Raw genomic sequence first — 18,027 nt, 5'->3', positions numbered from 1 at the left:
GGGCATGGGTCAAGGGTGAATGGGAAGTCTCAGCTGTGAACATAACTTTCTTACGTAAAGTAATGATAATATTTAACCAAAAAAAAAAAAACTAACAAGCATATGCTGCTGCTGCTGCTGCTGCTGCTGCTGCTAAGTTGCGTCAGTCGTGTCCGACTCTGTGCAGCCCCATAGACGGCAGCCCAACAGGCTCCTCTGTCCCTGGGATTCTCCAGGCAAGAACACTGGAGTGGGTTGCCATTTCCTTCTCTAATGCATTAAAGTGAAAAGTGAAAGTGAAGTCGCTCAGTTGTGTCCAACTCTTAGTGGCCCCATGGACTGCAGCCTACCAGGCTCCTCCATCTGTGGGATTCTCCAGGCTAGAGTCCTGGAGTGGGTTTCCATTAAGCATATATTTTATGGCAAATAATTATAATAATGTTATATATAATGTATCAGTTCAACTCTTTGCAACCCCATCAACCACAGCACGCCAGGCCTCCCTGTCCATCACCAACTCCCGGAGTCCACCCAAACCCATGTCCATTGAGTCAGTGATGCCATCCAATCATCTCATCCTCTGTTGTCCCCTTCTCCTCCTGCCCTCAATCTTTCCCAGCATCAGGGTCTTTTCAAACAAGTCAGGTCTTCGCATCAGGTGGCCAAAGTATTGGAGTTTCACCTTCAGCATCAGTCCTTCCAATGAACACCCAGGACTGATTTCCTTTAGGATGGACTGGTTGGACCTCCTTGCAGTCCAAGGGACTCTCAAGAGTCTTCTCCAACACCACAGTTCAAAAGCATCAATTCTTCGGCGCTCAGCTTTCTTTATAGTCCAACTCTCACATCCATACATGACTACTGGAAAAACCATAGCCTTGACTAGATGGACTTTTGTTGACAAAGTAATGTCTCTGCTTTTTAATATGCTGTCCATGTTGGTCATAACTTTCCTTCCAAGGAGTAAGCATCTTTTAATTTCACAGCTGCAATCACCATCTGCAGTGATTTTGGAGCTCAGAAAAATAAAGTCAGCCACTGTTTCCCCATCTATTTACCATGAAGTGATGGGACCGTATATAATGTATACATGTTATATATTATTATATGAATTATAAAAGACCTTACTAAAGACCTCACTGACTCAAAATAAGAAATTCACTGCAAATCAGAGGCATTTAAAAATTATAGGATTTTTCAAGAGAAGCTGTAGGTGAAGGGTGAACTCAACCTTTTCATCTTCTGCAGATGGGAAGGTGACCTTGGGTTGACTTTCTAGCCCTAATCCTTTGAATCTCAAGGGGGAATGTCGACTCTGTCAATAGACCCTGTTGCTAGCGGCAGACCTGGCCTCTGATGGGTAAACCGCACACAGACTGGGAGTTTTCAGTATGAACCTGAAATACCTGATGAGGAATCCACAACCTTCGGGGATCCTGGAGCAGCATGACTGTGCTAGCTGGGCACGTCCCCTGTGGAGACGCAAGCAGCTATACTGATGGAGTTTCTACCCGAGTTCTTGTGCCCTAAGCCAGGATGGTTCCCACACCTGCTTAGTGTGTATCTCACCACCTTGCACTTGAACTGCCACTTGGAGATGAAGGCAAGGAAGAGCAGCCCCCAGGGACCCACGGAAGAGATGCCTGAGGCTGCCCGGCATCAGTCGGATGCCAAGCGTGATTAGTATTAATCTTGTGTGTCTGAATGCTTAGTTAGACCTAAAAGAATCCCCTGCATGAGCCTAGCAGAAACCTTCCTAATTTAATGAATATGCTATGGTATATAAACTAATCACTCACTCTTGCACTTATAAATATACTAGTGAGTGTTGTATTAATTAGCACAATGATCTGTAGGTTTGTGTCAGAGAGTCTAAGTGCTTGCCCATAATTAGTTTTCTAAAATAAATGAAGAGAGCCCCCTTGAAGTCTTATATACATAAGGAATATGTCAAGAAGGGTCTGTTCTCATACGAACTACAAATGGCACAGATCTCAGATATAGAAATGTGAACTCAGTGGAATGGAGGGTCAGAATGAGGACTGAGTGTGGGTTTCATCCAGCCTGTTCTCCTTGCTCCCAGGTCAGCTGAGGTTTTCATACTCTGTCCCAGAAGGGCAGAGGGGAATTGTGCTCATACAGAAATGATACAGAGGGCTGAAAGCAGAGATAGGAACAATGTTCTAGATGAGCTTTGGGGAGACAAAAGAATTTCTAAAAGAGATAAGGTGTGAGAAAGTCATAAGCAGGATGTTTATATTTATGCAGGACTAATTAAGGCAAGTCACATTGGAAAAGCCATACAGTGTGGTTCCAATTATGAAGAGAGGGAAGCAGAGATATTACAGATGCATACAACACAAATATGTACACAAGGACTCTTGTTAAGAGAAGCTCTGCTGCTGCTGCTGCTGCTGCTAAGTCGCTTCAGTCGTGTCCGACTCTGTGCGACCCCATAGACGGCAGCCCACCAGGCTCCGCTGTCCCTGGGATTCTCCAGGCAAGAACACTGGAGTGGGTTGCCATTTCCTTCTCCAATACATGAAAGTGAAGTCACTGCGTCGTGTCCAACTCTCAGTGACCCCATGGACTGCAGCCCACCAGGCTCCTCCATTCATGGGATTTTCCAGGCAAGAGTACTGGACTGGGGTGCCATTGCCTTCTCCGAGAGAAGCTCTAGGTATTCTCTATGGCAAGGGGAAGGGGACTCTGACCTTGGGTGGTTTACATTTTATATTGCTTTTACTTTCTAAATGAAGCTGTACTTGGGAATTAACTGTGTAATTAAAACAAAATTATAATTGGAAATTACCTTTAAAAAGGAATTTGCCAAAAGGGGGAGAAGGTTACAATAGAATTCTTTTTTAATACTGAGCTACTCCTATGCATTTAAAAGCTGATTTAGTTTACAGAAATCCCGTTTACCCTTTCAGATGCTCTGACAAGAGAAAGCAAGTCATTTATGTGATGGGGGGCCAATTGGGGGTTTAAAGACAGACAACTCATCACACTCTTAAGAATTGTTAGGTTTTTCTCTCTTCCAACACTATGACCATGGAATCCATGTACTGAAGGCCAAGACAACCAGAATCTTCGAGGTTGGCTTAACTTTTAACTTTTCACTTGGCTGACTGTAAGGAACCAGTGCCAGTTTACCTATGTAAATGTGACCACGAAGGCTGATGGAGAAAGAAACAAGAAAGACCACTGAGAACATTGGGGAGACTTAACAACCCTCAATGTTTATGGCTAACTCTATCTACAGGATTATCTCCACAGATCTATGTCGGCATTTCCCAGACTTTTTTTCAATGACCCCTAAAGAAACTATATAGATGGTTTTTCTAATCATCACCCCCAACTTCCAAGGAAACTTGAGTACCACAGATATACTGAGTATCTATATGTGTATTGCTCTATGGAGATTTGCAACTGATTATATCTAGCATTTTTTTTCCCACCTCGCTTTCCTAAAAGTCAATCTGTGCCCCACTGGCAGTGACTTCACACCTGTGAGAATGCATGTTGTGTGTGTGTGCATGTGTAAAACAAAAGCAGTAGCATAAACTTTCCACTGTCTTCATCATATTTCCTGTGTTGTCTCAATTTCCACAATAATCAGGTATTACTTTCAGTTCAGTTCAGTTCAGCTGCTCAGTCGTATCCGACTCTTTGCGACCCATGAATTGCAGCACACCAGGCCTCCCTGTCCATCATCAACTCCCGGAGTTCACTCAGACTCACGTCCATCGAGTCCGTGATACCATCCAGCCATCTCATCCTCTGTCGTCCCCTTCTCCTCCTGCCCCCAATCCCTCCCAGCATCAGAGTCTTTTCCAATGAGTCAACTCTTCGCATGAGGTGGCCAAAGTATTGGAGTTTCAGCTTTAGCATCATTCCTTCCAAAGAAATCCCAGGGCTGATCTCCTTCAGAATGGACTGGCTGGATCTCCTTGCAGTCCAAGGGACTCTCAAGAGTCTTCTCCAACACCACACTTCAAAAGCATCAGTTCTTCAGTGCTCAGCCTTCTTCACAGTCCAACTCTCACATCCATACATGACCACAGGAAAAACCAAAGCCTTGACTAGATGGACCTTAGTGGGCAAAGTAATATCTCTGCTTTTGAATATGCTATCTAGGTTGGTCATAACTTTTCTTCCAAGGAGTAAGCGTCTTTTAATTTCATGGCTGCAGTCACCATCTGCAGTGATCTTGGAGCCCAAAAAAAAAAAGTCTGACACTGTTTCCACTGTTTCCCCATTTATTGCCCATGAAGTGATGGGACCAGATGCCATGATCTTCATTTGCTGAATGTTGAGCTTTAGGCCAACTTTTTCACTCTCCTCTTTCACTTTCATCAAGAGGCTTTTTAGTTCCTCTTCACTTTCTGCCATAAGGGTGGTGTCATCTGCATATCTGAGGTTATTGATATTTCTCCTGGCAATCTTGATTCCAGCTTGTGTTTCTTCCAGTCCAGTGTTTCTCATGATGTATTCTGCATAGAAGTTAAATAAGCAGGGTGACAATACACAGCCTTGACGTACTCCTTTACCTATTTGGAACCAGTCTGTTGTTCCATGTCCAGTTCTAACTGTTGCTTCCTGACCTGCATACAGATTTCTCAAGAGGCAGGTCAGGTGGTCTGGTATTCCCATCTCTTTCAGAATTTTCCACAGTTTCTTGTGATCCACACAGTCAAAGGCTTTGGCATAGTCAATAAAGCAGAAATAGATGTTTTTCTGGAACTCTCTTGCTTTTTCCATGATCCAGCGGATGTTGGCAATTTGATCTCTGGTTCCTCTGCCTTTTCTAAAACCAACTTGAACATCAGGGAGTTCATGGTTCACGTATTGCTGAAGCCTGGCTTGTTTCAGCATTACTTTACTAGCATGTGAGATGAGTGCAATTGTGCGGTAGTTTGAGCATTCTTTTGCATTGCCTTTCTTTGGAACTGGAATGAAAACTGACCTTTTCCAGTCCTGTGGCCACTGCTGAGTTTTCCAAATTTGCTGGCATATTGAGTGCAGCACTTTCACAACATCATCTTTCAGGATTTGAAACAGCTCCACTGGAATTCCATCACCTTCACTAGCTTTGTTCGTAGTGATGCTTTCTAAGGCCCACTTGACTTCACATTCCAAGATGTCTGGCTCTAGATTAGTGATCACATCATCATGATTATCTGGGTTGTGAAGATCTTTTTTGTACAGTTGTTCCATGTATTCTTGCCACCTCTTCTTCTGCTTCTGTTAGGTCCAGACCATTTCTGTCCTTTATCGAGCCCATCTTTGCATGAAATTTTCCCTTGGTATCTCCAATTTTCTTGAAAACATCTCTAGTCTTTCCCATTCTGTTGTTTTCCTCTGTTTCTTTGCACTGATCGCTGTGAAAGCCTTCTTATCTCTTCTTGTTATTCTTTGGAACTCTGCATTCAGATGCTTATATCTTTCCTTTTCTCCTTTGTTTTTCGCCTCTCTTCTCTTCACAGCTATTTGTAAGGCCTCCCCAAACAGCCATTCTGCTTTTTTGCATTTCTTTCCCATGGGGATGGTCTTGATCCCTGTCTCCTGCACAATGTCACGAACCTCAGTCCATAGTTCATCAGCGACTCTATCTATCAGATCTAGGCCCTTAAATCTATTTCTCACTTCCACTGTATAATCATAAGGGAGTTGATTTAGGTCATACCTGAATGGTCCAGCAGCTTTCCCTACTTTCTTTAATTTGAGCCTGAATTTGGTAATAAGGAGTTCATGATCTAAGCCACAGTCAGCTCCTGGTCTTGTTTTTGTTGACTGTATAGAGCTTCTCCATCTTTGGCTGCAAAGAATATAATCAATCTGATTTCGGTGTTGACCATCTAGTGATGTCCATGTGTAGAGTCTTCTCTTGTGTTGTTGGAAGAGGGTGTTTGCTATGACCAGTGCATTTTCTTGGCAAAACTCTATTAGTCTTTGCCCCGCTTCATTCCACATTCCAAGGCCAAATTTGCCTGTTACTCCAGGTGTCTTAACTTCCTACTTTTGCATTCCAGTCCCCTATAATGAAAAGGACATCTTTTTTGGGTGTTAGTTCTAAAAGGTATTGTAGGTCTTCATAAAACCGTTCAACTTCAGCTTCTTCAGCGTTACTGGTTGGGGCATAGACTTGGATAACTGCAATATTGAATGGTTTGCCTTGGAGACGAACAGAGATCCTTCTGTCATTTTTGAGATTGCATCCAAGTACTGCATTTCAGACTCTCTTGTTGACCATGATGGCTACTCCATTTCTTCTGAGGGATTCCTGCCCGCAGTAGTAGATATAATGGTCATCTGAGTTAAATTCACCCATTCCAGTCCATTTTAGTTCGCTGATTCCTAGAATGTCGATGTTCACCCTTGCCATGTCTTGTTTGACCACTTCCAATTTGCCTTGATTCATGGACCTGACATTCCAGGTTCCTATGCAATATTGCTCTTTACAGCATTGGACCTTGCTTCCATCACAAGTCACATCCACAACTGGGTATTGTTTTTGCTTTGGCTCCATCCCTTCATTCTTTCTGGAGTTATTTCTCCACTGATCTCCAGTAGCATATTGGGCACCTAATGACCTGGGGAGCTCCTCTTTTGGTATCCTATCATTTCGCCTTTTCCTACTGTTCATGGGGTTCTCAAGGCAAGAATACTGAAGTGGCTTGCCATTCCCTTCTCCAGTGGACCACATTCTGTCAGACCTGTCCACCATGACTCGCCTGTCTTGGGTTGCCCCGCAGGCATGGCTTGGTTTCATTGAGTTAGACAAGGCTGTGGTCCTAGTGTGATTAGATTGACTAGTTTTCTGTGAGTATGGTATTACTTTACCAGAGGAAAAAAAATCGTTCTTCCCCCTCTGTGTATGTGTGTGTGTTTTAGTGATGTCATAGGAGTAAAATCACACTCATAAACTCAGATGCAAAAGAAAAGAAAAAAGGAAATGTGTCGTCATTCAGTCATGTCTGACTCTGTGACCCCATGGACTGTAGCCTATGTGGCTCCTCCGTCCATGGGATTTTCCAGGCAAGAGTGCATAAAAACGTCTTTGAGAATGCCTATAAAGCAGGAGAAATGGTTTTGGCCAAGACTGATCACAACAGTTGTGATCCAGCCCAATATACCTGGGCCGCAAGGCTTCCAGTGATGAGAGACGGACTACTGCAAATATATTCTTGCTTTCTTGTCATGCTTTTCCTACAAATGCCCATGAGATGCTACTGGGGACAAGACTGAACCCCAACAGATCTCTGCTAAACACCACTGTGGGTATGCCTGAGAGTGCCCAGGATAAATGGTCTCAAACACAGCCTTCCTCAAACCCACAATCTAGCAGGGTGTTGGTGTTGAAAAACTCATAGGAAATGATGGTTTTGAAAGATTCAGTTCTGCTTAGAAAGACCTCTAAAAAGTTGAGAAAGGTATTCTGAAACCCCACATCCCACTGAGAGGAAATAAAGGCAAGATGAAAACTACCAAGTTGGCAGCAAAGAACCATCCCCAGCAGGGCTACCAGACAGAAGGAGAGAAGAAATCAGATACTAAACAGACTAACTGAAACCAGAATGAGCTGAGGGATTCTGGACATGCCTCTGGCCACATTCCACAGAATTAAAGGCCACCTTCTCAAACCTTCTCACCTGCTCCCTGGTGGGGTTTATCCCCAAACCAAAGCTGTCCAGAGCGAGAAGAACCCCCAGAGAAAGAAAAAATTTGTATATAGTTGACCTTTGAACAATACGGGTTTGAACGTCATGGGCTACTTACACAATTTTTTTTCAATAAATCATACATAAACTGTGGTTGGAACTACGGAAATGAAGGGCCAACTCTGAGACTTCCTCGATAGGTCCCAGAACCCATCGTCTATAGATACAGAGGGACGACTGTATATCAGACACAAGTTTCACAAAGCAATACTAAAACTTAGCCTCACTAAAGGCAGTGCATTCCAACATAATTGAGTCTGGGATAGTCTATTTCATATTCTTAACACTGGTCACAGCCCATTAAAATAAGCTCCTTGAGAAAAGTGAACCCCGTACAGTGTTGGTGGGAATGTAAATTGGAACAACCACTACAGAAAACAGTATTCTGAGAACAGGATTCTCAAAACACTAAACAGATAACTACCATGTGACTCAGCAATTCCATTCCTGGTGTGTGTGTGTTAGTCGCTCAATAGTGCCGGACTCTTTGTGACCCCATGGATTGTAGCCCACCAGGCTCCTCTGTCCATGGGATTCTCCAGGCAAGACTACTGGAGTGGGTAGCTATTCCCTCCTCCAGGGAATCTTCCCAACCCAGAGATTGACCCTGGCTCTACTGCACTGCAGGAAGACTCTTTACCGACTGAGCTACCAGGGAAGCCCACTCCTGGGTATATATCCAAAAAAATAAAAAACACTAACTCAAAGAGATACATACACCCCAGTGTTGATAGAAACATTATTCACAGCTGCCAAGATATGGAAGCAACCTAAGTGTCCATCAACAGAAGAAAGGAGGAAGAAGATGTGGTATACTTACACGATGGAATGCTACTCTGCCATGAAAAAGAACAACATGTTGCCATTAGCAGCAACATGGATGAACTTGGAAGGCACTATGCTAAAGTGAAATAAGTCAGAGAAAAATAAACACTGCATGATATCACTTATATGCAGAGTATAAAACAAACAAACAAGCAAACTAGTGACTATAACAAAAAAGCAGACTCACAGACATAGAAAACAAATTAGTGGTTACCACTGAGGAGAGGGAAGGAGGGAGCGACAATAGAGGGGTAGGGGGTTAAGAGGTAGAAACTATTAGGTATAAAATAAACTACAAGGATGTGTTGCACAACATGGGGAATATAGCCAATATTTTCTAATAACTATAAATGGAGTGTAACTTTTAAAAATTGTGAATCTATATATTATATGCCTGTAACATACAATGTTGTACAGCAACTATACTTCAATTTTAAAAATAGACCAAAAATATAAGCTCCTTAATACTGGTCTAAAACCACAAGAAACAAAAGGAAAAGTAAGTGGAACTATATCAGACTCAGAAGCAAAAGAAACAAAAATGAAAAGACAATCTACAGAATGGGAGAAAATGCTTACAAATCATATGTCTGGTAAGGGGTTAATATCCAAAATACATAAGGAACTCCTACAACTCAATAGCAAAAAAAAAAAAAAAAAAGATCCAATTAAAACATGGGCAAAATAGACATTTTTTGAGTAGACGTTTTTTCAAAGAAGATTTACAAATTTACAAAAAGCCAATATTTACATGAAAAAGGGTTCGGTATCCCTAATCGTCAAGGAAATGCAAAACCACAATGAGATATCATCACTCCACATCTGTTAGAATGGCTACCATGAAAAAGACAAGTGATGCCAAGTGTGGGTGAGGAGGTGGAGCAAAGAAAACCCTTAGGCACTGTTGATAAGAATGTAAACAGTGCAGCCACCATGGAAAACAGTACAGAGATTCCTTGAAAACTTAAAAACAGAATTACCATACGACCCTGCAATCCCCCTTTTGGGTATATATCCAAAGAAGATGAAATTATCACCTCAAAGAGATTTCTGCACCCCTATGTTCACTGAAGCATTATTCACAATAGCCAAGACATGGAAGCAACCTACATGCACACCAATGGACGAACAGATAAAGAAAACATGGCATATATACATATATATAACACACACAACAGAATATTATTCAACCACAGAAAAGAAAACATCCTGACATTTGCAACAACGTGGGCTGACTGTGACAGCATGAGGCTATAAGGGAAATAAGCCAGAGAAAGACAAATACTATGGTTTCAGTTACATGGGGAGTCTAAAACCACTGAATTCATAGAAACAGTAGAATGGTGGTTGCCAAGAGCAAGGGGGTGAGAGAAATGGGGAGACGCTGGTCAAACAGTACCAACTTCCCGGTATAAGGATAGGTACTGGGAATCTAGTGTACCCGTGTTGACTGCTTAACAGTATGTATTGTTAGTACTTGAAAGTTGCTAAGAGAGCAAATCTTAACTGCTCTCACTGCACACACACAAAAGGTAATTATGCGAGGTGATGGATGTGTTAAATAACCTTATTGTGGTAATCATTTCCCAATATGTGTGTGTACTAAGTCATCACACGGCACACCTTGAACTTACAGAGTGTTATTTGTCAATTACATCTCAATAACGCTGGGAGAAAACAAACAGGCAAAGGGCAGCCTCTCTCACTTTGCCCCCACCTCATAGATTAGAAGATGGTGTGTCTGTCCAGCCAGGCTTTCCTGGTTAAATTCCACCCCACTCTGTGGTCAACACAAGGAGGGATATGGAAGATGTATAATCTGTGGACACAGAACCACAGATTATGGCCAGCAAACCTGAAATGCCTCTCCCATCTTCCACAGTGGTAGCCTGCATTCCTGAAACCCTCCCACACCCTCACCCTGAGGTCTCAGCAGCACTCTCAGTCCCTCAGGATCTCACGAAACCATAAAAATCAAGCCAACCTCCAATCAGAAAAGCATCGGCCCTCTGCCTCGGTCTCTGATGTCCCAAATAGGCCTGGTGAAACAGAGTGTTTCCAATCCAGACCTCACACAGAAGCTTGCTAACCTTCCTAAAATCGGATGCAATCATGTCTTCCACGTAAATCACTTTAAGGGCTTCCCTTTCAGGCCTCAGGAGGGAGAATCCCTCACTGTTTACAACTGGGCTTCTGTTAGGGCATACCACAGCCCACAGGATTAGGGTTAGGGTTAGCCAAATGCTGACAGGCACCTGGTTTTATAGCAAAGTTTCCTGGGACATCACCACGTCCACCTACTCAGCTACTCTCTGTGGCTGCTTTCGCTACAACGGCAGGGATGCCGCAGAACAGCTGGACTGCGAAGCCAAAAGTATTTACCACCTGGCCCTTCACAGAAAAGCGTGCCCACGCCCGGCTTTCCTGCCTAACTCGTTTTTTGTCATTGTTGTTCTCCATCTCTAGGAGTTTTCCACTTCCCAAACTGAAACTCTGTCCCTAGTAAACACAACCTCATCTCTCTCCTTCAGTCCCTGACAACCTCTGTCCTCCTTTCTCTGTGTGTGAACTGGCCTGTTCTAGGCACCTCACATCAGTAGAATCAGACCACAGTTGTCCTTTCATGCCTGGCTTATTTCACTTAGCATGACATTTTCAAGGTTCATCCTTGTTGTAGCAGGTGTCAGAATTTCGTCCCTTTTTATGGCTGGATAATATTTCGTTGTATGGACCACACTGGGTTCATCCCTTCACCTGCCTATGAACAGCTGGGTTGTTTCCGCGTTTTGGCTGTTGTGAACAGTGCTGCCGCCCAAGCTATGAGTCTTTTCTTGCATCACCTGTCTGCTCCCTTAGCCACAGAGGCCTTCTAGTTGAGTTCTCTAGAGGGTCATACTCACACTCCCTTCCTGGAACACCTCCCACCCCTTCCACCATCTTAATCCCCAATTAGTCTTCAGTCCCAACAGTCCTTTGGAACCCTCCCCAGTGCCCCTCCCCCACTACCCCTCCCCAACTCCCCGGCCACTCACCTCCCTGCCAGTGCAAACTCAATCAGGTCCAGGTTATAAGCTCTGACAGCTTCCTACACTTTCTCCTGATGGCCTGTAATGCTGTTTGTAATTACTGAACACAAGAGTATAACACCTACGTGTGGTTATTTGATTAATGTCGATCTTCACAGGACCAAAGGCTATGTCTCTTCTTCCTTTCCATTATACCCCTGCCAACTAGCCCAGAGCCTAGAACTACCCCATTTCATCAATTCTAAGATGCACATTTTAAAACTTTTATCACAGGACGCATGGTAATGCGAGCTCATGAAACAACCGCTAAACTGTTGAGATGGAAACACAATGAAACATTCCCCAGTGCTCCCCCACATCAGAGTTCCCAGAACCAAGATCCACACCTCTCATAAACAACAATCCCCAAGTGTAGACTCCTTCCCATATCTCCTAACAGGATTATACATAACCACTTTATCTTCTAATTGGAGAAGGCGATGGTACCCCACTCCAGTCCTCGTGCCTGAAAAATCCCACGGACGGAGGAGCCTGGTGGGCTGCAGTCCATGGAGTCGCGAATAGTCGGACACGACTGAGCAACTTCCCTTTTTCCCTTATCTTCTATGCCTCAGGTGCAATTTTGTTAAATGTAAATATTTAAAACATGCTACCCACTTTTGTGATCCTGTTTAGCATTTCTTCCATTTCTAATACACAGAGAACCTCATAGTCTACAAGGGACCCAGGTCAGAGTCAGCCTCTGAGGGACCCTGCAGAGAGTTGTCCCATTTCTCTCATTAGCCAGCACTAGCCACAGATACTATGTGCTGCCAGCAAGACCCCTCCAAACCGGAGCCAGGTATACAACATATCCACTTTCAGAGCAAGTCCCACGCACAGGGTCTATCAGAGCTGCGCTTCCCAGCACAGAGGCTACCAGACACAGGTGGAACATGGCCACACTTGGAACATGGCCAGAACCAATTGAGATGAGCTGGAGGTGCAAAATACGCTCCAGATTTCAAAGACTTAATAAAGAGAAAAGAAAAAAAAATTCCAAAGTAATATTTTACTCTGATTCTGTGCTGAAATGATCATGTTTTGATAGACTGGGTTAAATGACGTATTTTGAAAACTAATAACACTTGTTTCTTTTTACTCTTTTTTAAGGCAGCTTCCAGAAAGCAGAAGGCTGCATGTGCAGCTGGCACCCTATATCTAGGGGCAACACTAGGGCAGACCCTGCAGGGACTGCCAAGTGTTCCATCCAAAAGGGCTGGATGGTAAAGATTTCAACTCTGTGGGCCATACTCAACTCATCCATCACAGCAAGAAAGCAATCACAGACAAAACAGAAGGGAATGAACCTGGATGGGGTGCAATGAATTCAGAATTGGCTCCTGGGCTACAGTTTTCCAAATCTGACTTTAGAGCATGAATAATATAAAAAGAGGTCATTTCTGGGAAATTCTTTTCTATTCATTTTCCAGCCCAGCCATTAGAGAAACTCCACCTTTCCTTCAACAGGAGGAGGGGAATACAGCCGATTTGTGCCTTGGCTGACTGGGAGGCTCAGCCACCCCGGGGGGCCCCACCAAATGCACTCACTTGGGCGTGTGGGCCTCGTCAACGCGGTGACCCAGCTGGAATTCGTGAGACTTGCTCCGATGCAGGGACGTGAAACCCGGGATGAGGTGGATCAGCTTCCGGGAGGAGGGCGGCGGGGTCCCCGGGGGCTTCAGTTTGTTCTTCCTCCTCATGGGCGGCGTGCCCGGCGGGGTCACGGTGGTGACGATGTTGGGGGTGCGCGGTGGGGTGCGGACCGCGTGCCGCTGCCGGGGTGATGGGGGCAGGGACCGGTGCCCGGACTCCAGCGGCGGGGGCGGGCACAGGCCCGGGTAGGCGTCCACAGTGAGCCTGTCCACGTGGGTGTACACAGGCGGCCCCAGGGTGGGGCTGGCGTGACAGTAGTGCTGGACGCACTTGGACTGGACCCTGGGGCTCTGGGAGAGGTGGGTGCGGATCCACGGGGTCGGTTCCGGGGGGCACACCGGGTTGTTCTCCTTCCCCGTCTCCGTGGTGGGCCACTGGATGGTCCAGTCTTGTTTGGAAAGGTTGCCTCCTGAGTTGGAACAAAGAAGCAAAGACGACAGGTGAGCTATGAGAAAGCTGCTTAATTACACCATCTGCACCTTACCATATAAGCACATAACACCCTGAACACTGCCTGCTGGTTACAGGGTGAGTTTACGCACCATGAGTTGTACGCACAATTTACATATATTCAACCACACCCACTTGGCCCCAGCAAAAAGAAAGAAACCCTTCCTTGACCCTCTCACCATAAGCCTCATTCAACAGCCTTGCCCTCCACTGTCCAGGATTGGGGAGCCCACAATTTAAGTGTCCAAGGAAAGAACTTGCAGGTGCGAGGAGAGAGGAGGAGGATGGCAAGGACAACAGCATAGCAGTGGGAAGGGGATTTTTTGTTTGTTTTATAACAGTTTATTAGAAAAAAAATGGAGCACTGAAAAAGTAATATAAGAAAAATATCCTACTGTCTGGACACAACTTGAGGTTTTCAGCCCTGATACGAGCTACGTCAGAAAATACAAATAAATCCACTAGTGTATTAACGTTCTTCACTCATTTTCTGTACAGAGAGTACAAACATGCACAGGACCTCAGGCCACAAAATGCAGCCCTTCTATACCGTCTACGCAAAGTGACGCAAAAGCACGAGTCAGATACCAATACCAAACTGCAGGATCCGAAACCATCGAAGTCAAGCCAGGTACTTCTCTGGGTCTCTTTTCCGGTGTCTAGGTGCAGGGCGGATTTTATACCAAGTTCCGTGGAAAGCCAATGAGGGTTTTGATCTAAAAGTTCATTTCTCCACTTACCATCTGTCACCGTACAAAGATATTATATTATTGACTATATTCCCCACACTATAATGAGATTTACCGTGATCATTTTGTAATATATAGAAATTTTGAATTACTGTACTGTATACCAGGAACTAAGATGGTGTTGTAGGTCAATTATACTTCAAAAGACAAACAAACTCAGAGAAAAGGAGATCAGATCTGTCATTCCCAGAGGCAGGGGTTGGGGAGGAGGGGAACTGAATGAAGGCGGTCGACAGGTACAGACTTCCAGTTACAAGATAAGGAAGTACTAGGGATGTCATTACCACATGACTGATACAATTAACACTCTCATTCGTTACATATGAATGTTACTGAGAGAATAAATCCTAAGAGTTCTCATCACAAGGAAAGACAATACTTTGTTTCTTTTCTTCTGTATCTATCTATAGAAGATGATAGATATTCACTAAATCTATTGTGGTCATCATTTCATGATGTATGTAGGTCAAATTATTATGCGGGACACATTAAACATAGACAATGCTGTATGTCAAACATTTCTCAATAAAACTGCAAGATAGATATTTAGATGTAGATAGATAGAGACAGAAGATGGATAGACAGATGATAGATAGAGATAACAGATGATATATGGATTGATAGATGATGATGGATAGATTGATGATAAAATGATTATAAATAAAATTTTAAATAATCCAAAAAAATAAAAGAAAGTTCATTTCTCAAAGATACTGAGGATGCTGTACAGACAAGGAGAACCCAGTTAGAGGGTATCACAGTGCTCCAGGCAAGAGGTGATACTGCCTTCCAGTTGAGTGGTGGCAGCAGAGGTGCAGAGAAGTCGGCAGGTGTCAATGGAGGACCACGTGGTGGGACTTGGCAGAAGGCAGTCGAGTGGGCCCTCCCACCACAGCCCAAGGAAGGAGATTTGGGGCAGAAATAAATCCCAACTCCTGGCTGACTAGCAGTAACAGTAATAATTATGATAAGGGCCATAACGAGAGCTAATTCATAGGGCCTTTGACAGTTTATAAAGTGCTTTCATGAACACTGTCTCACTGCCCCCCCTTTTAATTAAAACAACTCATTTTGTTATTACATATTCATTATAGGAAAATTAGAAAATTCAGATAAGGAGAAAGGCAATGCTGTTCTACAGCTTAGCCGTCATCCCTATTAACGCTCGGCTGTGGAGCCTGTCAGATGGTTTGCTGTGCATTTTTTTTTTTAAGAAATGCCATAAGATCTTATTTAATGGTTTGTCATGTTTTCTTCATTTGTTATATTGAGACTGTTCCACATCTTACTTAATTTTCATAAATTTGTGTGCAAAGGGCCATTTTGATCTCTACTTTGTAGATAAGGAAATGTATGGGCAGAGATGATGTTTGCAAGGTTACAGCAGAGGTGGGGACTGGCAGCCGGGGTTCAAACCCAGGATCTCAGCCACTCCAACAAGGAGGGGACCAGGCATCTGGGAAAGAATGGGACCTGCATTCACCGAAGACCCTGGACCATCGTAATGAGCTAAACGGGAGCAGGAGCTGGAGCCAGGGCTCTTTCTGGCAAGAGTCACCCTGTTCCCTCCTCCGAGACTTTGCCAGAACATTCTACCAATATCACCATCATTATGGTGTTGATTCTCAAAATATTTGCACATATACATCAGCCCTGTGACAAGAGAGTCAGCTCTGTTAGTCAGGTGATTTGGCGTTAATTCTGGCTTACCTGCTTCCTGGCTGTGTGACCCTGGCACTCATCAGGCTTCTCTGAGTCTTGACTTTATCAGTAGTAAGACAGGATAATAATAGATATGCCCCATGGGGTGTAAGGCTCAGATGCAATAACACACACAACGTGCTGAGCCCAGCACCTGGCACACAGCGGGCACTCCATAAATGTTAGCTGCTTGTATTGTCATTCCCCACACCATGGTGACATGTTGCTACCTCCCATTTACAGTGTATGCACCTGTGCTGAGAGCTGTCCATGCACCAGGTGACGTCACCACTCTGTGTACCTCTAGGAAGTATGAGGTTCAGAGAGGCCGAATAGCTCTGAGAGCTGGGGACAGACAGAGAGTCAAGCCCAGATCAGCTTCTCCATCACGCGGTAAACTCCTGACTGATGTATTTGCTCAGGAAATACAAACATATTGCCAAATGGGCCTAATTAAAGCATGTTTAGGAAAGCAAATCTATTTTTAAGTTATCTTAATCATATACTGCACCCCAAGGCCACAGGAAGCACTTTGGGCATTATCACTAGACCTCATGGTCCCCTGAGTGAAGTGAAAAGAAGATGGGACCGTGGCTCGGAAAGATCCAGCTGATCAGCTCTGTGACCTTGGGCCTGTTACCTGACCTCTCTGAGCCTCTGTTTCAGGGTTTGTGAAACTAGAATGCTCATGGCTCCCTTGGAGGGTGCAGTGAGGATTAAACACACTCATTCATTCATCCAAGTATATTTCACAAATATTTGAACTCTTCTCATACACCAGGCACTGTTCTAGGCACAGGGATAGAGCAATGATCAAAAGAGCTGAAAGTCCCTGTCTTCAGAGTACACGTTCTTGGTAAAGAAAGAGAGAAGAGAGTGGGATGAACAAAAAAAGTGACAGTATATTATCTATAAGATGTCATATATAATATATATGTTGTCTATATGTCAGTGATAATAAATGCATGGAGGAAAAGAAAGCTGGATTTGGGTACCAAGAGTGTGCTGGGGATACCTCAGTCAGGAAAGGATGAGCGGGCATCTGAACAAATTATCGGAGTGAATCAAGGAGTGAAATAATGAGATAAGATGAGTCGAGCAGTCAGTAGAGTCTGGACCATGGGATGATGCGGACAAATGGGCAGGTGGGTGAGGATGAGTGAGACAGCGACTGGATGCTGGAGACTCGTCCCATCTGCTCCCCAGGCACTCGCTGGGCCGGCCCCTGGGGTCGGCTGTTTGTCTTCCTCTGTCTTCACGGAGCTCACAGTCCACTGGGAAGATCAAGGAGGAAGCAAGCACCACTGCACTCCCAGGTGCAGATCCACAGGAACTGAATGCAGCACTCAAGTGTTTGTATGTGAATATTCATATCAATGCTCGTCGCAACAGCCAAACGGTGAGAACAACTCAAACGCTCATCAACTGCTAAATGGGTAAGGTAAATGTGGCGTGTCCATACAATGGAATACGATTCCACCATCAAAAAGAATTAAGTACTGTTACATGCTATGATTTGGATGAACCTCCAAAACATGATGCCAAGTGGGATCAGAATGGCCCATGATTCCATTTATATGAAATTTCCAGAATAGGCAAACCCATAAAGACAAAAATCAGACAAGTGGTTGCCAGGGGCTGGGCTGTGGGGGGAGGAAGGAAAGGGGAGCAACTGCTTAATGGGTACAGAGTTTCCTTTCAGGGTGATAAAAGCATTGTGGGACTTGACAGAGGGGATGATGGCTGCTCACTACTGCGAATGCACTGAATGCTGTGGAATCGCTCACTTCTCTTTTTAGGCCACCCCGTGTGGATCATCGGAAACGCAAGAGAGTCCCAGAAAAACATCTATTTCTGCTTTCTTGACTATGCCAAAGC

At 44.3% G+C, this 18,027-nt stretch overlaps 1 protein-coding gene across 1 annotated transcript in view; it reads right to left on the bottom strand.

Annotated features, from left to right (window-relative positions):
• Positions 1–18,027, bottom strand: part of KSR2 (kinase suppressor of ras 2) — a 454,968-nt gene that overhangs the window by 270,080 nt on the left and 166,861 nt on the right. Inside the window, exon 4 of the mRNA XM_069557572.1 lies at positions 13,145–13,658. Within this exon, the coding sequence (XP_069413673.1) occupies positions 13,145–13,658 (514 nt within the window). The remainder of the gene's footprint in view (positions 1–13,144; positions 13,659–18,027) is intronic.

This window comes from Ovis canadensis, chromosome 17 (assembly GCF_042477335.2).
Source record: "Ovis canadensis isolate MfBH-ARS-UI-01 breed Bighorn chromosome 17, ARS-UI_OviCan_v2, whole genome shotgun sequence".
NCBI lineage: Eukaryota > Metazoa > Chordata > Mammalia > Artiodactyla > Bovidae > Ovis > Ovis canadensis.
The sequence above is the reverse complement of the archived record's forward strand: the minus strand, read 5'-3'. Positions and strand labels throughout refer to the sequence as shown.